Consider the following 24310-nt stretch of genomic DNA (forward strand, 5'->3'; position numbering starts at 1 on the left):
TATTGAATGAAATAAGTTCGATGATTAAATAAAATAGGTTGAATCAGAGAGATTATAGATTACACAAGTTAAAAAATAGACTGTAGTAGAATTAAAATTAGAATAAAATCTAGTGAGTAACTTAGCTCATGAAAATAAAATGTTTCCTCAGCGCAAAATATAAAGACTAATGCAAAACTGAGTGAAAAACTGAAAGAAAAAACTACTAATATGTAAGAACAATGGACCCTAAAAAAAATCAAGAAAACAAAGTCGAAAATAACGAATAGTTAAAGGAAATGAGTTTTTAAAAAGAAGAGTCAGAACAAGGATAAGAAAAATGATCAGGGGATGCAGTTTTTGTTTACACTGAGAAATTCTAGAATATTACAGGGGTATTCAAAGAAATTGCTTATAACTGTAACTGATGAGATAAAAACTCAGTAATAGATAAAATATAATTTAGTAGGGGAGAAAAATAAGGGAGAAAAAAAAAACTGTGTATATCGATATTATTTCCATCAATTAAACATAATAGGTGCTACAAGCTCAAAGTTCTGAAGATGAGTCTTTTATGTGCCAAAACAAGCTGTATTTCGTCATTTTGCCAGCTAATCGTCTTGCCACTATAAGAATTCTACGTAAATTTGTGAGGCAATTTAATTACTTAGAGAAAGAAAACATAGTGAAAGGAGAAACAGCAAATCAGAGGCAACACTCTAGATTTGCCTATACTAAAAGGCCCTAAGACTTCTTTGCATTCTTCTTATTACTATTTTTTCCCAAAGCCACTTCATGTGGAAGAGAAGATCGTATAGGCTTCAAAGGAGACCCACTCGATTGAAAATTGAAAGTTCTAGTGCCTTTTTTAAAAGTCAAAAATGATCGGCGGTAAACCAGTCCTCGCATACCTTTTTTCCCCAAAGGTATCCGATACAAATTTTGAGATAGCCATTTTTTTAAAAATAGTCCAAATTTCAAAAGAGTATAATTCTAGGGTTAACATAACCACCTACAGCCCCCCGGGCAAGGGCTGTAAGTTATGGGAGTTGACCGTTGCTAACACGTAAGGTTTTTATTAGGAAAAGGGAGCATGTTTGGTCCTGGGTCTCGTAGGAGGATTAAGGTATTTAAGTGAAACTTTAAGGACATTTTAAAAGGGATTTTAAAGACAATTGAAACAGAAAAGTTCTGGTTATTAAAAGAGTGTATCAGTAATATCTAAGGACGGCTGACGGTATTACATTAAAACTTTCAATGTATGGAGAGGGGTATGTTGAAGAGTGATCGGAGGGCAACCAGCCCCCTTGTCTTATTTGAATGCCCACTTCCCTCAACTGAGACCAAAAATTTGAAAAAAAATGTCTTCAGAATATTCAAAAGATCTAATAACTGTACATCCGGATATGCCATGCCCTCCAGAGTTCTGGGTTAAGGATTGTAAAATATGTAATTCGCCCACTGTTTACGTGTGAGAGTTTATCACTAGAAAAAGGGCAATATTTGATTGCGGGTCTGTTCCAAAAAGGGCTAAGGGCCTAAAAAGGTTCGAGAGCTGTTGATGGGTATTTTAAATTTATGCTAATCAAAAAAAGATATGTGCATCCAGTTTATCAAGAAGCCGTATCTGCAATATCTTAAGAGCGGCTTAAGATATTAGTTGAAACTTTCATGCCATGTTTATGGAGATGTTACAAATTGGTCGGAGGGCAACCAGCCCGTCTCTCATTCCCTTTTTACCTGTTCTACCCCAATTAACATCTGGTCAAATTTTGAAATAGTCACTTTGTTCCAAATATTCAAAAGGTCTAATAACTATCCCTCTTGAGATTCCATGCCTCTCACAGCCCCGGAGAAAAGGCTGTAAATTATGCAATGTGTCCATCGTTTATATACAAGGCTTATCATTGAGAAAGAGGCTAAGGGTATTAAGGTTAAGCTTCAAGGAAAGTTGAAGAGGACGTTTAACTAAATTAAAAAAACATTCTGTATATCCAGGTTATCAAAAAGGCGTAATATTTCAGAAGTGGCTATGGATATGAACTTGAAACTTTAATGACCAGTATTGCTACTACTACTGTAATCTCAACCGCAACCACGTGTAAATGCTACTATTTCTGCCTGTGACTATTACTACCTGTGACTACTTGCAAGTGTGGCTTCTTATGACTTCGACTACGACTACTTGTGACCGGATCTACGACTACTTGCAACCGCTACTGCTTGTTCCTGTTACTTCTAGAACTACTACAAAGTGGCTACTGCTATGACTGCGCAGTAATTGCCACTGTTACTACGTAAGATTACAAATATTTGCAAGTGCGACAACTTATAACTACGACTGTCACTATGTGTGTTTGTAAGTGTGACAATTTGCAACTAGGAATACGACAAGTCATTACTGCAACTGCTACTACTTGTTACTGTAGCTACTAGTATTAATACTGCTACATACTACTATGATTGCAACTGCGACTACAAGGACTGCTGCAACTCCTACTATTACAACTAGAACTCCTGAATTAAATCGAACTCTTGACACTAGTTAGAAATAGGACATTACAATAGGATATTTTGATTCTTAAGCCTTAGAGGTGGCTATCACAAATGAATAGAAATTAATTAAAGAAGACAGAAGTTTTCAAAGAAAATTGAAGATTTGGCCAGCAATTACTATTAAAGAATAAATGAGACCGAAAACGAACAGAAAGTAAAATAAATGATTATATACAACTTAGAGATAAGGTATGGTGATCTATATGTATAAATAAACCTTGAAATGAGTAAAAAGTCAATTTAACATTCGATTCAAACTTAAAACGAATAAAAATAACTAGGAGTTTGGCTACTGGTTCTTTTCCCCTCTCCTAATCGTAAATGTTCTAAAGCCTATTTTGGCATTTTATGTTTACTGAAAACAAAATATATCATAAACTTTTTATTATATTCATAACGCTAAATAATAAAAATTACAGTCAAAGAAAATGTCAAATTGCTGAGATTTTCAGTGATTTATATCATTACATATTAAATAATCAGTTTAATTTTGCTAGTTCTTTCATTTGTCTTGTTTGTTATCAATGTTTTGAAAAATTAAAGCACACTGTTTAAAATACATATACTTTTCAATAAAATGAAAACATTGTAATAAGTTTGAATACATGTAATTAATCTTATTTTTACTCGTTTTATGGTTCATTTGTTCATTGACATCAGCATCTATTACCTTTATGTTTGATATGATTATCTATTTTAATTTCTGTTAGTTTTGGGTTCAATTTATTCTTTGATTGTAATTTTAGGTCAATTTGATTTTGAATTATTATAGGACTTTGTTTCTAGTGGTTTTGTACATACCTGTATTTTTTTTTTTTTTATAAATTTTTACAATACCTAAAAACTAGAGACAGTTAAAAAGAGGAAAATCAAGAAAACAGAAAAAAATTGTAAATGCTTTACAACTGTAGACATCAACATTATTGTCAAAGACTGAATATAAGAGGTGCTGCGTACTCACAGCGCCTAAAAATGAGCCTTGAGGTCCAAAAATAAGAAATATCTCGTGGTTTACTTTCTTCGCTATCTTGATTTCTTATTTTAAATAATAAAATAATTTATAAAATAAATTTCGTTTATAAAATAAAATAATTTGTCCTATTTTCGTTACCAAGCCAAACCTGTTTGGCATGATTGCGAAAACAGTAAAAATAAGTCAAGCTCTTTTGTCAGTGGCCTTTTTAAAATAGGGTAAATATAGCGGGATATAAGGTCGATATGGAAAAGAGGTAAACACGCTGAAAATACGAAAAAATAGGGTTAACGTAGGATCGATCTCCGTGCATGATCTCTTTGATGCTTTAAAGAAAGTAGTTGAGTCACACAACGGGAAATTTCAGGAGTGAGTCAAAATATATAATCTTAATATTTATCAATCCTAGGTAAATTTTACTGAACTTGGTAGGCTACTTATTTATAAAGTATTTACGAACGTTTTTCCGGAAAGTGAGAGTTACCCTAATGCTTTTCTGTTGTGCTAAGGTTCTAAAAAAACTTTACTGTAAAGAGCGAGGTATTGAGGAGAGGATGAACCCCCTCATATAGGTAATAATTTCTGTTCGTTTTAAGGTTTAATGTCGCTCTTTATTTTCAGTTAAAAAATTAGTTTTTTATTTTATTTCTGATCGTTTTTAAATAATACTGGAAACCCCAGGTCCTCCTCCATGGAAAATTCCATCCCCATGTTAGAAATTCCTTGATGGAAAGATCCTCCCACGTACCAACACCCCCCCCCCTCTACCATAAAAATTCCCCTTGAAAAACTCTATGTTCTTCACAACCACCAATAGCTCTGTTTATGCTATCTGTTTACGCATAAACTCTGTTTAAGCTATTATTTAGTTTTCTGATTTAGTTTTTCGTTTATTATATCAATTATATAGAAGCGTTCCGTTTTGATAATTTAAGGGAATATCTCTCCTTTTGTGTATTTTAGGGGTTTTAAAAGAATACCTTCGTGAGCTACCTGATCCACTAATCCCAAGATGCCTTTACCAGATGCTTGTGGATGCATTATCTGTTTGCATGCCGGATGATCCAGACGGAAATGCGAAGTTGATTTTTTCAATCCTTGAATGTATGCCTAAAGCATGCAAGGTAAGAAAATTAACCCTAGCTATATTTTCTGGGAGGTTGTATTTGAAAAAGTGAAATTGGCATTGCATGCTTTTAGTAATTTGTATACTTGTCTTATACAACAAGTAATAATACTTTTTTATATATTTACTTTCCTTGTATAGCCCATAACTAAATTAATAGAATACATAAGCAAAAATTTGGACCCAATAGAATTTTTTCTTATTGAGTGTGATTCTCAACCAGGTCTTCCTGGAAGCTATATTCCGGAATCCTGTATCTCCTTTACCATTCCCCAAACCATTAAGGGACCATGCAAAACTAATAGAAATTCCTGGAAGTTATGTACCGGAGTCTTGTATCTCCTTTACCATTCCCCAAACTATTAAGGGACCATGCAAAACTAATATAAATTTCGGGAAGTCATATGCCGGAGTCCTGCACCTCACTTACCAGTCCCCAACAACAAGGGACCATGCAAAACTAATGTAATTTCCTGGAAACTATATACCGGAATCTTGCATCTCCTTTACCATTCCTCAAACCGTTAAGGGACCATGCAAAACCATTATAAATTTCGGGAAGTTATATATCGGAATCCTACTTCTCATTTACCATTCTTCAACCAATAAGGGACCATGCAAAACTAATAGAAATTCCTGGAAGCTATATACCGGAATCTCGCATCTCCTTTACCATTCCCCAAACCATTAAGGGACCATGCAAAACTAATAGAAATTCCTGGAAGTTATGTACCGGAGTCTTGTATCTCCTTTACCATTCCCCAAACTATTAAGGGACCATGCAAAACTAATATAAATTTCGGGAAGTCATATGCCGGAATCCTGCACCTCATTTACCAGTCCCCAACAACAAGGGACCATGCAAAACTAATGTAATTTCCTGGAAACTATATACCGGAATCTTGCATCTCCTTTACCATTCCTCAAACCGTTAAGGGACCATGCAAAACCATTATAAATTTCGGGAAGTTATATATCGGAATCCTACTTCTCATTTACCATTCTTCAACCAATAAGGGACCATGCAAAACTAATAGAAATTCCTGGAAGCTATATACCGGAATCTCGCATCTCCTTTACCATTCCCCAAACCGTTAAGGGACCATGCAAATTAATATAAATTTCGGGATGTTATATACCGGAATCTTGCATCTCCTTTACCATTCCCCAAACCATTGAGGGACCATTCAAAACTAATGTAAATTTAGGGAAGCCATATACCGGAATCCTGCATCTCCTTTACCATTACCCAATCAATAAGGGACCATGCAAAACAAATAGAAATTCCTGGAAGTTATCTACCGGAATCTGCCCCCCATTGTATTCGTACAGTTTTGGTAGGCAATAAATCTATATCATATCATATCGTACTTGAATCCTGCATCTATTTTACCATTCCCCAAAACAATTAAGGGATCATGCAAAACTAAAATTGTGAATATTTTTAGTAGCTATGAGCCTAAAGCGATTTATTGCTAATAGCAAAATGCTCTCTGTTTAATGTGAAAATTAGTTTCCGAATAAACATAAAAACAGTGCTTAAAAAACAGAAAATAGTTTCTGCATATTTAGTTTAAGCCAAAACAATAACGTCGGAATTCAACATTTTATTGCAAATAATAGACAATCATCTATTTAATATAAATAATCAGAAGAATATTTCCGACAAAAGAAAAACTAGACAATTCTTTCCAATTAAAATACTTTGAATTGAAGTTGTATCAAAGAACAATTATCGATCTAATTAAGAAATGCCATCATACCCAAAACAAATGGTTGAGTCTTCCATTTTTATAATTATAGAGCAGAGCAAACGTAAGGTTTTTCAGCTTCTTCTATTGCCAATATTTCTTCAAGGATTTAGTTAAAAAAAATTTCGAAATTACTTTTTTACTTGAACATTGTGACTTTCATCACAATATATTGTGTTTTATTTATCAAACTATTTTTAAATTATTTATATTATTTTAATTTATTTTAAAACTATAATTATTAAATTATTTATGTATTGTGTATAGTACAAATAACATTACATGTATCACATACGGACCTATGAATCACATTGTGCAGTGATTTTAGCCCAAAAATATGGTATTGAGATTTTTTTCCCCTTGATTTGGCACAAAACTATTATTTCGATTAACGTCACATGCATGACATATTGTCTTTATCCATCCATTTTATTTATTTATTTGATTTTTTTATTTAGTTTTTTCCTCAAAATTAAGGAGTACAGAAAGTAAATAAATTTATTTGCAAATAAATTACAAAAGAAAAATGAAATGCAAATATATATGAAAATCGAAATATATTGTGATGAATAGTATAGATGAATTGAATAGTGATCTAAGTAAAAAAATATCACTGAGATGATTTCTGTGACTTGTTTCTAGTACATAGTATATATAAAATCCTATATATAACTTATAACACTATATATCGCATATATTGTGAAGTATGCTATCATATAGTGATTTGAGCCAAAATAAATGGTGCTGAGATATTTTGTCCCACATACTACACAGAGATTCACTGAATTATTTTATAAGACACTTTACTGAGATCTTTCACTTATGAGATATTATATGAGATATATTTATGAGATTATTACTGAAATATTATATATCATATACTGAAAATGGTACTGGGATACTTTATCAAACAGTTCGTGATAACGAACTGTAAGTAAGGAGCGACCCGGCTCAATAATAACCGCAACTCTAAAAAACGAAGTTTTGATACCAATAGATGTATTAAAAGAATCTAATTTTTATGCTTGTTTTAAATATATAAGTTTTGTCAAGTTTAGTCCTACCCGTCAAAAGTTAAGAGCCTGAGGAAATTTTCCTTGTTTTCAAAAAAGTAGGAAACCCCCCCCCCCAAAAAAAAAGTCATATAATCTTAACGAAAATCAGACCATCAGATGCAGCGTATCAGAGAATCGTACTTTAGAGGTTTCAAGCTCCTATCTGCACAAATGTAAAATTTTGTACTTTTTACCAGAAGAAAGATCACGGATGGGTGTTTATTTGTTTTTTTTTGTTTTTTTTTTAGGGGTGTTCGTATCGACCCAGTGGCCCTAGAGTTTCGCGAGAGGACTCATTCGAACAGAAATTAAAAGTTGTAGTTCTTTTATAAGTACTAAACAAATTGGAGGGCATCTAGGACCCCTCCTACGCTCATTTTTCACCGAAGTCACCAGATTAAAATTTTGCCATATAGATAGCCATTTTGTTCAGTATAGTCGAAATATTTAAAAACTATGTCTTTGAGGATGACTTGATCCCCCTCAGTCCCTGGGAAAAGGGCTGCGAGTTATGATCTTTGCCCATTGTTTACATATAGCCTAGTATTGGTTATTGGGAAGTATTCAGACGTTTTCAGTGGGGATTTTTTCTGATGGGAAATAGGTTTACGTGAAAAGATCTTTCCATGGAGGAATTTATTATGGGGGAAGAGAATTTTCGTGAAGGGGAGCTGGATTTCCCAGCACTATTTAAAAAAGACATCAGAACATAATTTTAAAAGAACCATGTTTTTCAACTGAAAGTAAGGAGTAACGTTAAAACTTAGAACAAACAGAAATTTTCACATATATGAGGGGGTTGTTCTCGTCGTCAATGCCTCGCTCTTGATGCCAAGGTATCTTTATTAATTTAAAAGAGCTATTTATTCTAATTAAAGGGCCTTTGTGATTCAGGGGGTCACTCTTAAAGAATTGGAACAAAACCTTAACTTTAGAGTAAAGAGCGAGGTATTGAGGAGGAGGTGAACTCCTTCATATTAAGTATATGAGAAAGTTTGCCCCCTCGTCAATACATTGCTCTTTACGCTAAAGTTCGAATTACGTTAAATAATGGTGGATATAAGCAATAATTTGTTTGTGTTATTTTCCAGCCACTTTTAGCATTCAATTTTACCTTAAGGAGCTTAATAGCTCTGATTTTTAAATGATAATAAACCAAAGATATTGTATAGCTTTGGCTTGTGGTTGTTATCAAACAGTTCGTGGTAACGAACTGTAGTAAGGAGCCACCCGGCCCAATAGTAAGCGAAACTATAACAAACAGAATTTTGATACCAATAGTTACATCAAAAGAACCAAATTTTTATGCTGATTTTAATTATATAAATTTCATCAAGTTCAGTTTTACCCATTAAAAGTTAAGAGCCAGAGTAAATTTGCCTTATTTTAGAAAGTAGGGGGAAACACCTCCTAAATCATATAATCTTAACGAAAATCACACTATCAAATTTAGCGCATTAGAGAACCCTACTGTAGAAGTTTCAAGCTCCTATCTACAAAAATGTCGAATTTTATATTTTTTGCCAGAAGACAGATCACGGATGCGTGTTTATTTGTTTTTTTTCAGGGGATGATCATATCGACCCAGTGGTCCTGGAATGTCGCAAGAGGGCTCATTCTAACAGAAATTAAAAGTTCTGGTGCCTTTTTAAATGACAAAAAAAATGGAGGGCACTTACGCCCCATCCCATGCTCATTGTTTCCTAAAGTCACCGGATCCAAATTTTGAGATAGCCATTTCGCAAGCATATTAAAAAAAAAATCATAATTATGTCTTTCGAGATGACTTAATCTCCCAGAGTCCTTAGGGGAGGGGCCACAAGTTACAAACTTTGACCATTGTCAAACACTTCGTGGTAACGAACTGTAGTAAGGAGTGACCCGGCTGAATAGTAACCGAAACTCTTAAAAATGGAATACCTTTGATACCAATAGTTACATCAAAAGAATCGCAGTTTTACACTGATTCCAAATATACAAGTTTCATCAAGTTTAGTTTTAGTCATCAAAAATTACAAGCCTGAGAAAATTTGCCTTATCTTAAAGACCTTTCCACAGGGGCTGTGGTGGGGGCTCATGTCATCTCTAAAGCATAGCTATTGGGCTTCTTAACTATGTAGAAAAAAATGGTATTCTAAAAATCGTAGTGGGAAGATTTTGGGGAGCGTGGGAGGGGGCCTAGTTGCCCTTCAATCTTTTTGGTCACTTAAACAGCGCAATAGAACTTTTAACTTCCGTTTGAATTAGCCCTCTTTTGATACTATAGCACCATTGGTTCGGTACGATAGCCCATGGGAAACACAATTATCTATTATGTGTAAAATAAATAAACTCATATCCGTGGTCCTTTTTCTGGCAAAAAATAAAAATTCCATATTTTGCAGATGGAAACTTGAAATCTCTACAGCAGGGTCTTCTGGTATGTTGAACCTGATGTGATTTTCAGTAAGATTTTTTGACTTTTAGAGGTGTTTCTCTCCTTTCCCAAAAAATAGGCAAATTTTCTCAGGCTCATAGTCTTTTAACCTTAATTTATCTTTTATATTTAGAATCAGCAGAATAATCAGGTTCTTTTAATATATCTATTGATATCAAAATTCTATGTTTTGAAGTTTTCGGTTACTATTTAGCCGTGTCGTTCCTTACTTACCGTTTGCTACCACGAAGTGTTTGATATCGGTCTCAGTATGGGCGTCAGGGCATATTCAAACACAAATTCAAATTAATTCCCATTGTGGGTATACATTTAGCAATCAGATTTTTTTTGATAAAATACTATAATTATTTGAAACCTACAACTTGAATATTTTTCTTCTTTAATTTGAAGAATGTGGACATGTGACAACTTCAAAAAGTATAAAAACTTCCACTGGATTAAAGTGTTTAAATACGTAGCAAGATGTATATCTCCTCTGATCCGTCTTACTCGTCTTGTTTCATATTACTTTTTTAGCTGCATATCATTTTTTTAAATAATATGACTTCGTGGTTTTTGTAAATCTGAATATATTCTCTGCTTCCAGAGACTTTTCTCTTTTTTCCAGATCTTAATAAAAACTTAAGGATTTCAATTATTTTCTGTTATTTTCGTTTAATGTATTCTTTTCATATTTTTTATAACTGTTTTTTTTTTCGTAAGTTGTTACTTTGGACTTGCTGGATTGTATTCGCAACTGTTTTTATCTTATCTTTTATACTTCTTGAGTTTGAGGGAAATAAAAATAATTAAACTGTGGACATAACTTTGTGGTTCGACCATTAAATTTTAGTTATATCAACAAAGGCTTTAATGTAGAGATTTCGTTTTAGCATTGCATGACTGGGAATAACAATAATCTTATAATATTGTTTTCTTTTTTTTACATCGGCAGAGCACACTATTCCTTTTGCTGGATCACCTTTGCCTGGTTGCGGCACAAGCAGATAGAAACAAAATGACGCCACAAAACCTAGCAGGCTGTTTTGGGCCTATTCTTATCTTATCATCTGATGGCCCTGTTGATTCATTAGCAAGGCTGGATTTCCAGAGGCCAATCAGTGTTCTTAATTACCTTCTCCACATCTGGCCTTCTAGATCAGGTCTGTATTCAATCCTGATTGTTCATATTTACATTGATTAGTAGCGCTTTTATCTTGCTCTATTTGTTGAAGATCAGGTCACCGAGGATAAAACTTTTGAATATCTAATGTCCGGTTAATACCAGTGATATAGCTATTGTTTGTTTGTTCGTTTTTTTTTTTTTACAGAGATAGGCAGGGTCTTGTGGTGAAATATTGGAAACGTATATTGCTACTATCAAATATGATTAGTTATTGTGAAGTATGAAGGAAGAAAACTAATTACAAGATTTTACCAAAGAAAAGAAAGGATAAAATATAATGAGAAAAACATTTATAAGAAAACGCTTTTATCTCCAAATGAACTGAAAAGTTAAAAGGAAAGATACCAGAAAAAATATCATTTCTGTTTCACGCTTTCATTATCATTTTGAGAAAAAAAAATGACTTTTTCGGGGTAGTTGGGGAAAGGTGATTTTTAAATTTTTCGGGCTTTTGGAAATACAAATGTTTTAAAAAAAAATACTTCTATTAGCATTGATAACTGAATAAAGTTTGTTCAAAAATGTTACTGATTTAAGGTTATGATCAAGTACTACATAAAAGTGCAAATATGGCATTGCTTCGACCTCCGCGCATTTTTTACACAAATATTTTCAGCTATTTAAGGCAGAGCTTTGATTATTTTACATTTCATCTTTTATGGAGATTGATTTTCAGACATTTTTGAACGGTTCTGGCTATTAAAAAATGAAGAATAAATGCCCGATAGGTACTATAAATGTCATCAACATTGTGGAATGAAAGGCGCACAAATATTTTAATTAGACTAGGGTCCTACACAAAAGATTTTGCGAGCAATATGGTTTAACTGAGGGTTTTTTCTAGTAAGAAGAAGTATTGATATACATTTTCAAATGTAAACCCGGTTCTTTTGATATATTGTAAGGTGAATGCGGGAGTTTGTTTAATCAGAAGCTCACAATAAGGCAACGAAATTATAGAAAGTGTGTACCTTTCAATCGTGGAAGCATAATTCTGGTTCTACCTACAGATTTGTTGGAAAATATTACCATTTACAAATGCAAGTTTTAAAAATAGGGCATGGAGTCATTGTGATACAATTTTTCATAAATAATTAGGTGGAAAAATGAATACATGCCACTAATCCAGCAAAGGCTCCTTGGCCTATGTAAGAGGGGAAGACCCACGTTAATTATTCTCTAGCTTCGAAAAACAATTAAAATCGTCACTAATCAAACACCAAACAAACTATAACCAAATATGGACCAATTTCCAAAATCGAAAACCAATTTCCCTCCTCCTGCTTAATAGAATACTGGACAAATCTGGAAAAAAATGGCAAACCAACACGTTTTTGAGAGTTATAGTAAAGAAAGAGAAGTTTGACATCCTTGTTTATCAACAGTAAATACGTAAGGCTAGATTAGGCACTGAAAGAGAACTTTCAATCTTGACCCAGGGAAAACGTGCTAAAACTTTCAAAAAAACATGGATCTTGCGTGCCTCTGTTCTAATCAGATTTATATGACGTTCAAAGAATGGTTTTTCCATATAGAAGCATCGAAGAATTTAACAAAGCTATCTTTGGGTCTACTAATATCACAATTGGATTAATGGATTTCGGATAACAAGGAAAAACCTCCAAGAAACATGCAAGAAAATTCAATATCTGGACTTGGAAAAATTTAGGGTTAGAAAAATAGCATCGAACCACATGGGATCTCTATGAAAAATATTTACTAGATTTGACTGAGTTCAGACACATTCCTCCAAGAAGTGCCGAGAAGCTGTCGTTCGTGCAATAAACAAGGACATCTAAAGGAGGATAACTATTACTTTTTTTAAATGACAGGGTTAAGGATGGCTCTGTCTATAGCAATTTACAGTTGTCTGGTTTTCGTGTTTCTCAATTGCAGCGATCGCTGCAACCTAGTAAAACAAAAGAAGTTCACCCTATAGTGTGAAAAAAAGGATCACTTACATAAACTAAAAGCAGTAGCCTACTGCCCCTAGAACCTGCCCCTGAGAAATTCCATAACTCACTTCGGTGGGTTAGTGGAAAATTAGATCTTTAGAAATCATTTTACAATCCAAGTAAGACTCAGACAACGAAAGTAAATTCCCACTTGAAAATCTCGGCAAAAGAGTTTCATGGACCAAAAAAATCTAAACCTCAGCCGAGAATGCAAAAAAATCAAAAGGGTTACCCACGCATTATCTGTTAGACGCTTCATTTGGCAACCAATTTAAATCATGGGAAAAATGCTTAGAATTTAGAAAACGTTGAGACGAGAGAACAGAGGAATTCTTACAATTTTACTAAATACAGAAGATAGAAATTGACTCATTTTGTGGTCCATTTATATATAAAACGATAACACGAGCACGTGGCATTCAAAGAAACACAATTGAAAGATTAAATGAAATAAGTTCAAATGAAAGATTAAATTGTTTTGATAGTTAAGAAACTATTGAAGGGAGAATAGACTTGACGATAATAGTAGGAATAAAAACTGTGGCCAGTGGGTGAAAGTATTTTTCAGACCATTAACATTCCTACTCGTTGCCGCCTTCGACAAAATGAATTACAAGTTGGCCAAATTTAAAATCTAAAATCAGGTTTAGATTAAGACGAGGTAACAGTAGAAATAATATTTTTATCACTGTTACCGAAAAATAAAACGAATGCCTTTTGAACATTAAGCTGACTCTCTGTAGCTGTGTCATCAGTGACCAAATAGAAAGGAATAGAATTAAACCGAGAAAAAAGCGAAAATTTATCACCTGCCAAGTTTTATGGAAATACTTACTACAATCAGAAAATGTATTTACATCATAAACAAATTTAGTCTTCTTACGGAAGGAATTGTCGGGATTACTATCCCGACAATTCCGGGTACTGGATCTTGATAGATGAATAGTATTCTCTGAAAGTGTGATGCCAGTAGAGCCCTCTAGAGAATATTTTTTCTTCTCCGAATTTAAGCCCAGGTGTCGCCCAAGGGCTCTAAGGAACAATCTTTGACTCATACTATTGAAATACAGCAACTTGCAAATTTCAAGGATACAAATTCCATGGCCTCCATAAAACGATTAAGAAAAAAAAATCGAAAGCCTGACTACCTTACCCTGATAAAACTAAATGAGTTTCTTCATACTTGCCATATACCCATTGCTCTCAAGATTTATTTCTTTGACAGTCAAATGAACAAGAAATATCAGCTTTAAAATTAATTTTTTTAAAACCCAAAATTTTTGAGGGAAGTAAAGAATGAAGTTAAAACTTAAACGAAAAAAATTATTGCTTCACAGTCTATCTAACATATATCAATAAAACTAGTACAAATAAACCAAATAATCCTTTTTTCCTATGTTTGTAGGATTACAGAGAACAAGCACTTTATTGAAAACACAAAAGCCAAGCATGAAAAACAAGAATATTGATTTATAATTTAAAATTGAGTACGTAGCCTCACTACAATAAACTAATCTGTAAAACTTTTCGAAGTCTTACACCAGCAGTGATATCAATAACTTTCAGTACACAATTAATATTATTTTTGAAACATAAGCATAAAAATTAATGCTTTCTTAATAGTCAGAAAGTCACTGAAGACCATACAGAAATATTGGATTAATTTATCAGGTAACATTTTGGTCTTACCAGCTATAATACCAATGGTGATTAATAAACAATCTTAAATTGTAAGAAATACGCTTTTGTATTATCAAAATAAGGAAATCAAATAAGCCATAATATGAACTCTGGAAGTCCAGAAATTTCTCTCTATACAGCGAAAATTTCAAGCTATGATAACAAATTTAAAGCTTGTCTTTAGTCCTAATACTATCAAGATGGTTTCACTTCGAACTTGTCTACAAACTAATCATGACATGTGCATTTCAGAACCAAAACGAGAGCCAATCATTGGACTGAACTCTTGTGCAGAAGTGTTACCAAATTAAATGGAGAAAAATTAAGCTACAATCTTAAAATACTTTTTATACTGTAAAAAGTTTCCTTAATTGGTTTGCTTTTACTGTAACAAAACTCCTATATTGTTTTGTGTTTTCAGTAAAGGGCTAATTTTCTATAATTCTACAAACATAGGGAAATATGATTATTTGCTTTATTTGTACTAGTTCTATTTATGAATGTTAGATAGTCTGTGAATCAGTAATTGTTGCTTGTTTTAAGTTTCAACTTCGCTTTTTACTTCACTCAAATTTTTTTTTTAAATTAATCTGGTTTAAAACTAAATCAAAGCATGCTAAATCAAAATCTTTTTTATTTTTTAGGGGGGAAGGGAGCCTCCTCATATACGGAATAATTGATGTTCGTTTTAAGCTTTGTGTCGCTCTTTACTTTCAGTTGAAAAAAATATTTAAATTTCTGATCGTTTTTCAAATAATGCCGAGAACTCTATGCTACACAAAATGATGTACACGATTTGGAAGGTGGCCAACCTCGACAGTTAGGAAAGAGTAACTATTTTTCTAAGGAATACTTTTAAGGTTTTCAAAACCTTAGCAAAATATTGATATGCCTAGCTTATTTCACTAAGCTTCTCCCCTTCCCCCTGACAAAACCATATGCCTACACTTCCCCAGCCCCTAAGTGGCAAGGGCTCAGAGGCCGTGGTGTAGTTTGTTCCAAAAATAGTGTATGGAACATTTCACAATTCACAAAAAAAAATATAGTGAATTAGCTGAACAATAAACATACATAAAGCACAACCATGATTGAACAAAAAATGCCTGATTAAGAAACTGAACCCTTGCCATCCTGATTCAAAGTCTAACGCGCTAGTAACTGAACTACGGCGGCTGATAATTGAATTCAATCTATTTGTTTTTGTAGGACCATAATTTTGTACCTTACAGCCCTTTCCCCAAAGACTATGGAGAGTTTTGTCACCATCAAAAGTGTAATTATTCGACCTTATTCAGCAAATACATTTGTAATTGGCTATCATAAAACATTGAGTTAATAAAAATTTCTAAAATAAAGAGTGAGAGCATTAAAATATATTTGGTGAAGCTGAACTTTGCGAACGTGAGGAGGGGAGGACATACGTCAAGGAATAGGCATTTGGAAATTTCGGGATTTAATTATTTGTTATTCTATGCATTTCTTCCTCTTAAGAACCTTCGATATTCTAAAAATCCTTTTGCGAGCCTCAATGTCGACTAACCGTGTTAAAGAATTCATAGCTAATTCTCCCAACGGACTAATGAGACTTACTAAGGGGGGCGGGAGGAGGAGTACATTGGAGGGGCTCTTGTAAATCGCCAATTACGAATTTTGGACCATAATTATTACAATGGGACTATTTCATACCTCTAAGCTTTTCCACTAAGAATTGGCACCAAAAGTGCCGTTTTTATTGCTATATGCCACTTACGGATGGTAGAACTGACAAAAAGCACGTAGATATGAGCAATAACGTTCAAATGAGCCATTAAACAAATCTCTAAGAAGCCCTGGTAGACTATAGGCCAGGCTTTTCGACTTGAGACATGGGACCAATAATATTATTTTAGTATCATTTGGCACTTGCAGGTGGGGGAATTTATAGGGAAACCTTAAATATGAGAAATTGAATTTATTTGAGCTATTAAATCTCTGTCTACGATGTTTCGGTAGTCTGCTAGCCCCACTGCTTGAGAAATGGCGCAAAAAGTGCCATTTGTTCGATATGGCACTTCCAGATATTGGAATTTATAAAAAGCACTTAAATGTAAGAAATAGCTTTTCTAACATTTCTGTAATATTCCAGAAATAAATGTTCTGGTTTGCCCTTCCAAGGGCAAACCTTTCATTTTGATCTGACGCCATTTTCGAAGGGTTTTAGGTGTTTTTGAAATTTCCGTAAAATTTCTTTTCGAAATAAACTTTTAATTTTAAGGCGAACCGAAATAATAGTTACCATTCCCGAATCAGTGTCAGATGGCAATTTTTTCACAAAGCAGTTTTTAATGCTTTTTTTTACTTTTTGCTATTATTGGTTGTTGTTCACTCTTTACAGGATTGCAGCTACTGCTGCAACCATAATGCACCATGAATTCTTTGCCAGTTTTGACCGAAAAACAGATAAGCCTATCTCAACAAATCTGACGGGATTTGTGTCAAACACTGTTATTTACAAGTATCAAAAGTAGAATATCTAAACTACGCTATTTATAAAACTCCAAAATATTTATTTGTCTTTATGATCTTTTGAATAGATTAATTTATAAGCGTGAAATCCACAATGACTTTGCTGCCAAGCCTATCGAAGTATATAGCTTCCAAATCTATAGTTACATAGTAACCATGCCTATAGAAACGTATCGTGAAAGCAGCCAAGAAAAAAAAAATTTTTTTTTAGTTTAAAAATGACATCTACGCAAACTCCCCCACTGTAATAAAGTCTAAGCTAAGATATCGACTCCCTACTTCCTCCAATGAAGACCATGCTTCATTTAAGTTTCTTGTGCTTTCTCCCATTATTTAAGGACGCCCGGTCATTCTACTGGCCCCTGAACCGTCTACTTTTGGATGACTACCAAAAAAATTATTTTTGGCAACCAATTATCCTTCTTCTGCAACAGATAGCCTAACCTTTTTAAAACTTATTTTATTGTAAACCTACAAAGTAGGTTTAAACCCTGTCTTTCGTATAGATTTTTGTTTGAGTTTTTTCTCAGATTGTCAAGCTAGTCCTATCCCAATGCCATTTTGGCACCAGCGGCTTAGGCAAATATTGTGCTAAACTTCCAAATTAATTTTCAGTTGACCTTTCAGCTTGAAATTTATACTTCAAGTTTTCTTATTTATAAATATTTAAATCAAGACCAGGATCTGATTCAAGTGGTAGGTAGGTTAAGAATGTAATATAGCCTTTTAAAATAAAAAAATTCCACTTTCTTCAGCGGACATTCTTCAGCAATTTCATAAACATGCATGGATCCTTGTACATGTGCTTCTTATATTATTAGTTTCAGTTGAATTGTATTTATGTAGTATCATTGGATATTTTTAATTCGACCAATAATCATGAATATACAAATAGTGGAATAATTAAATAGTACCGATTACACATTCCACTTGAATGGATAGCTTGAGTAGGGGTAGCAGTCGCATTTTGATTCTGTTTCCTTTCATGCAACCCCAAAAAAAATAGAAGAAAAGATTAACAATAAATCTATACAAAGAGTAGCATAATTAAATGGTACCGATTACACATTCCTCTTGTATAGACAGCTCGGGCAGCGGAAGCAGTGGCAGCAGTAGCCAACCTGAATCAGTTAGAAGGGCTCCGGTGTCGGGCACCTCTCGTTCCTTCACATCCAAGCCAAGGGATCCTCCCTGGGACTCAGACGTCCAAAGAAATCGACGGCAAGACACCTCAAACTTTCAACACCAACGGAGTATCAAGCGGTGATACAAAAGAAGATCTTGTACGGAACAGTCAGGTCTGTAATGTAGTTTTATAGCCAGGTTGTATAAACCATGTAACTTAAATTCTCTTATAGTGGCGCAGTCAGCAGATATGCCTACGGTTCTGAAGAATCTAAACACTACCAATACAGAAAAAATATGCTTGAAAAATTTGAATCTAACTTCTTCAATAAAATACGTCGGTAACATTGTCTGTGAAAGAAAAAAGCAGAAAATATGCACATTCAATTTCCTAGTCTTGGAACACCAAAACAATATATATATATAGTTAGATATTTATGAAAATTTAAAGCCAGACATGACGGTACCGTTTGCTATTTTTTAATTTTTTCTTTTTAAGGGGGGTTGGGGTAGAGGCATTTTATTGTTTCCCTCTAAAAAGACATTATGTCAACAGTGGAGTAATACAAGGAAAGATAACAAAAAAAAAACATCAAATAAACATTGCAAATCTTCACGCAGTTCATTTCCAGTTAATCTCATATAAAACTTCCCTAGACTTTTCAGAACAGCTGTGTACGGGTCCAGTATGTTATATCGGTCGCTAATTGCTGCGTTACGCTTCCAAGAAGGCACAGATAAGAGGAATTTACAAAAAACGATTGTAGCAAGAACGTTTATTCATCAGATGAGAACGCCAACCCATAAAGGTGAACGCTTACACATTTGGTGTAACCATCGCCAAAAACAGTTGGGCCCGAGTCTATCGATTATATGGTGCTTTTGGAGATACAATCATACCGTAAGCTTTTCAGACTTCACTAGTAAAATCATCTACTAACAAAGGAAGTATCGACTGAAAGTTACCACGCACAGGGAAACCATGATGTCCTATACTTGATTGAGATTAAATAAAAAAAACAAGTTTTTTTAACTGAAAGTAAGGAGCGACATTAAAACTTAAAACGCACAGAAATTTCTTCGTATATGAAAGAGGCTGCTTCCTCATCAACGCCCCGCTCTTTACGCTAAAGTTTGGGGTAGAGGCATTTTATTGTTTCCCTCTAAAAAGACATTATGTCAACAGTGGAGTAATACAAGGAAAGATAACAAAAAAAAACATCAAATAAACATTGCAAATCTTCACGCAGTTCATTTCCAGTTAATCTCATATAAAACTTCCCTAGACTTTTCAGAACAGCTGTGTACGGGTCCAGTATGTTATATCGGTCGCTAATTGCTGCGTTACGCTTCCAAGAAGGCACAGATAAGAGGAATTTACAAAAAACAATTGTAGCAAGAACGTTTATTCATCAGATGAGAACGCCAACCCATAAAGGTGAACGCTTACACATTTGGTGTAACCATCGCCAAAAACAGTTGGGCCCGAGTCTATCGATTATATGGTGCTTTTGGAGATACAATCATACCGTAAGCTTTTCAGACTTCACTAGTAAAATCATCTACTAACAAAGGAAGTATCGACTGAAAGTTACCACGCACAGGGAAACCATGATGTCCTATACTTGATTGAGATTAAATAAAAAAAACAAGTTTTTTTAACTGAAAGTAAGGAGCGACATTAAAACTTAAAACGCACAGAAATTTCTTCGTATATGAAAGAGGCTGCTTCCTCATCAACGCCCCGCTCTTTACGCTAAAGTTTGACTCTTTCTCTCAATTCTTCTTTTTAAAACAGTAAAAAACTTTAGCGTAAAGAGTGGGGCGTTGATGAGGAAGCAGCCTCTTTCATATACGAAGAAATTTCTGTGCGTTTTAAGTTTTAATGTCGCTCCTTACTTTCAGTTAAAAAAACTTGTTTTTTTTATTTAATTTCTGAACGTTTTTGAATCAATGCATGTTTTGATTTTGGCTCTCCGCAGAGGAATAATCAAAAACGAAATTTGTATATTTTTTTTTTTTGGCTCAATGGCTTTCTCATAATTTTGATCGAATGATTTTGAGAAAAAAAGAGCGGGGGACGAAGCCTAGTTGCCCCCCGATTTTTTGGTTAATTAAAAAGGCAACTAGAACTTTTAATTTTTTACGAATCTTTTTATTGGTAAAAGATTTACGTAACTTATAAATTAGCTTACGTAAAGAACTTTTGTATTCTCATGTTTTTATTACATATATGAGGGGATTCTCCCCATCGTCAGTACCTCGCTCTTTACACTAAAGCTTAAATTTTATCCCAATTCATTAAGAATGACCCCCTGAATCACAAAAGCCGTAGAATAAGTAGTTGAAATTACTGAAAATACTTTAGCGTAAAGAGCGAGGTATTAGAAGGAGGTGAGCCCCTCATATGGGTAATAATTTCTGTTTGTTTTAAGTTTTATTGCTGTTCCTTACTTCCAGCTGAAAAAGCTTTTTCACTTTTATTTTTTAATTGTTTTTTTTTTTAAATAATGCTAGTAAATCCTGCTCTCCCTTCATGGAAATTTTCCTCTCCCATTACAAATTCTCGAAGGAAAGTTCCCCCAGCATATCCCCCTCTTCTCAACCCCTCCCCCAAACCAAAAAAATCCTCCTGAAAACGCCTGTATACTTCCCAATAACCATTACTATATGTAAGCACAGGTCAAAGTTTGTAACTTGTTGCCCCTCCCACGGGGACTGTGGGGGAGTAAGTCGTCCCCAAAGACATAGTTATAGTTTTTTCGACTACGCTGAATAAAATGGTTATCTCAGAATTTTGATCCGTTGACTTTGGGAAAATAATTAGCGTGGGAGGGGGCCTAGGTGCCCTCCAATTTTTTTGGTCACTTAAAAAGGGCACTAGAACTTTTCATTTCCGTTAGAATGAGCCCTCTTGCAACATTCTAGTACAACTGGGTCGATACGATCACCCCTGGGAAAAAGAAAAAAACAAAAAAACAAAAAAACAAATAAACACGCATCCGTGATCTGCCTTCTGGCAAAAAATGCAAAATTCCACATTTTTGTAGATAGGAGCTCGAAACTTCTACAGTAGGGTTCTCTGATACGCTGAATCTGATGGTGTGATTTTCGTTAAGATTCTATGACTTTTAGGGGGCGTTTCCCCCTATTTTCTAAAATAACGCAAATTTTCTCAGGCTCGTAACTTTTGATGGGTAAGACTAAACTTGATGAAACTTATATATTTAAAACCAGCATTAAAATGCGATTCTTTTGATGCAGCTATTGGTACCAAAATTCCATTTTTTAGAGTTTTGGTTACTATTGAGCCGGGTCGCTCCTTACTACAGTTCGTTACCACGAACTGTTTGATTTTATTATCTTGTTACAGAGTTTTACTTCTGGGCAGGAACACTTCTTTTACCGTTTTAAGACGATAATCTCTGTTTTAGTCTCGTTGAAAGACTGACCGAATTTCTTCTATGGCCTTTTCAACACTACAAAATTATCTTCGAAGTGGGAAAAAGAACGACTTAAATACAAAATGTCGTTGGTATAAAGACAAATCTTGACCTAGATACTGAAAGCTTGTTAGCCAAATGCTGAGCCTCAACTACACTGTTATTGTAAAGAGGTAGCGAAGAGATAGCTCCTGGACGAGTCCATTTTCGAACTGGGATAATAGTAAAAGACGTTTTTATCCCACTTAGCAGACTAATCTTAATCTTCACTACAAGGTTCCGATACTAATTACGGGAAGTAAAGACTACCGACTTGTCAAAACCGCGGTTATATACGCTCAACGGCAGTTGACTATGAAGACCGGAGTCAAACGCTTGACTTACATCAAAATCTGCAATGGCAATTGGTTCATCATTTTCATCGCACTCCAGAAGGATATTGGACATGAGATGATACACATGTTCTCTACTACTGCCCTGTTTGAACCCAAAATGGTTGATGGGTGTGTAATACACTTGGTTTATTTCATCAATAACTAGTATTTCATAAATGTTGCAGAGATCAGGGGCAACAGTGATTGTCCTATGCGAACTGCCCTAAGAAAGGTCTTTCCCCATTTTGATAAATAGAGTGATGATACCTATACATAACGAACCGGGCACTAAGCCACACGAGAATATAATTTGGTACATTAAAAATAAGTGCTCAGACAGCATCGGACTGTCATTCACCAGATGTAAGCCAAAAATATAATCAACGACCTTTGACTTTTTTTTATTATATAAAAAATTCCGAAAAAGAAAACTTTCAAAGAAAAGTAAAAGGCCATATTAAACCTAACATCGAAAGAAATAGAAACCTACACTAACTCAAACTCAAAACGGCAAGAGCTTACTATTAAAGAATAAGTGATACCCAAAACAAACGTAAATTGTATAAACAATCATAGCACAAAAATATATATCAGGTACTAATATAAATGAATGAATCAGTCTTAAAACGAGTAAAGCTTAAGTTGGATATGCAACTCAAGCTTAAAAGGAATAAAAATATTTTGCTATTGAAGCATAAATGAAATCCAAAATGGACATAAATTAAATAAACGATCATAGCAAACAAACATACAAAAGGTACTAATATAAATGAATAAATAAATCTTAAACCGAGCCAAACATGCAAGGGATGGAGAGAGGGCTAGGGTTCAAGCTCCCATGATTTTTGGAATAAAATATCCTTAACAACTTTTTCTTAGGAGGAGGAAGTGGGTGGATTGAGCCTCGGAGGGAGGGCCAGGGGTTAGCTCCCATGATTTATCCTAAATTGGCTTTAGCTTAAGTTGGATATGCAACTCAAGCTTAAAAGGAATAAAAATATTTTGCTATTGAAGTATAAATGAAATCCAAAATGGACAAAAATTAAATAAACGATCATAGCAAACAAACATACAAAACTTACTAATATAAATGAATAAATAAATCTTAAAACGAGCCAAACACGCAAGGGATGGAGGGAGGGCTAGGGGTCAAGCTCCCATGATTGTTGGAATAAAATATCGTTAACAAGTTTTTCTTAGGAGGAGGAAGCGGGTGGATTGAGCCATGGAGGGGGGGGCAGGGGTCGGCTCCCATGATTTATCGTTGAAAATGTTTTAAGAGTAGGGAGGGGTATCGGTCCAAGGAGAATCACGGGTGAATATTGTTGAGAAATTGTTTCTTTAAGAGGAGGAAATCGGGCCATAGAGGGCCAGGGTTGAGTTGCAATAACCTTTGGAATAAGATTTCGTGAACAAGTGTTATTTTTTTTTTTGGGGGGGGGGGGGTTCGAATCGTGCAGAGAAGGTAAGATATTAGCTCCCTTAAGTTTTGGAATAAAATATCGTTAATACGTTTTTTGAGTGGAAGGGTGGGGGGTTAGGCTTATCTGATCTTTGAACTATTTTGAAACCCACTCATAAACCTCATATGTCAGCAGGGCATAACATATAATACTTGCCCCCGGGATCTGGGGGTTGTGTCCGCCTTGGAGTTTTGTTTTCTGATCTTTTCCCTTATATTAACAAAATGGCTATCTCAAAGATTCGATCGGATGAATTTTTTGTAAAGAGAGCAGGGGAATTATATGCCCTCTGGTTCCTTTTGACTCTTAAAATGGAGCTATAAATTTTAACTTGCAATAGAATGAGCCCCCTCTGAAGTTTATACGATCATTTATTCCATAAAACACCATATGTGCCCCCAGAGTATAATTTACAACACTTGTACATGGATTCTGGGGGTTTGTGTAAACCCCGGTGTTTTTATTATATGATCTTTGGTCAATTTTGGACAAGAAGAAAATCTAAAAAATTCGATTTGACGCACTTGGGGGAAGGACGGTTGGCGGCAGGGCCTAGTTGCCATCAGATTACTTTCTCAAAAAGGAATCTAGAAGTTTCAATTTCTAAGTCATTTGAATCCCCTGCGAAGTTTAACTTTTCCACAAAAACTTTATATACCCCCGGGCATATGTTACAACCCGTCCCCATTGGGCTAAGGGTGGGTATGTTGACCCCAAAGTTTT

At 34.4% G+C, this 24310-nt stretch overlaps 1 protein-coding gene across 2 annotated transcripts in view; it reads left to right on the top strand.

The window, feature by feature from the left end:
- LOC136032878 (rho GTPase-activating protein 100F-like) overlaps positions 1-24310 on the top strand; it is a 142409-nt gene that overhangs the window by 112456 nt on the left and 5643 nt on the right. The window contains exons 12-14 of one of the 2 annotated variants that reach the window (XM_065713304.1): positions 4472-4632; positions 10812-11019; positions 18269-18480. In XM_065713304.1, coding sequence (XP_065569376.1) covers positions 4472-4632; positions 10812-11019; positions 18269-18480 — 581 coding nt within the window. Of the gene's footprint in view, positions 1-4471; positions 4633-10811; positions 11020-18264; positions 18481-24310 lie in introns of both variants that reach the window. The other variant, XM_065713305.1, reaches the window with a different exon arrangement.

Source organism: Artemia franciscana, chromosome 11 (genome assembly GCF_032884065.1).
Source record: "Artemia franciscana chromosome 11, ASM3288406v1, whole genome shotgun sequence".
NCBI classification, from domain to species: Eukaryota; Metazoa; Arthropoda; class Branchiopoda; order Anostraca; family Artemiidae; genus Artemia; species Artemia franciscana.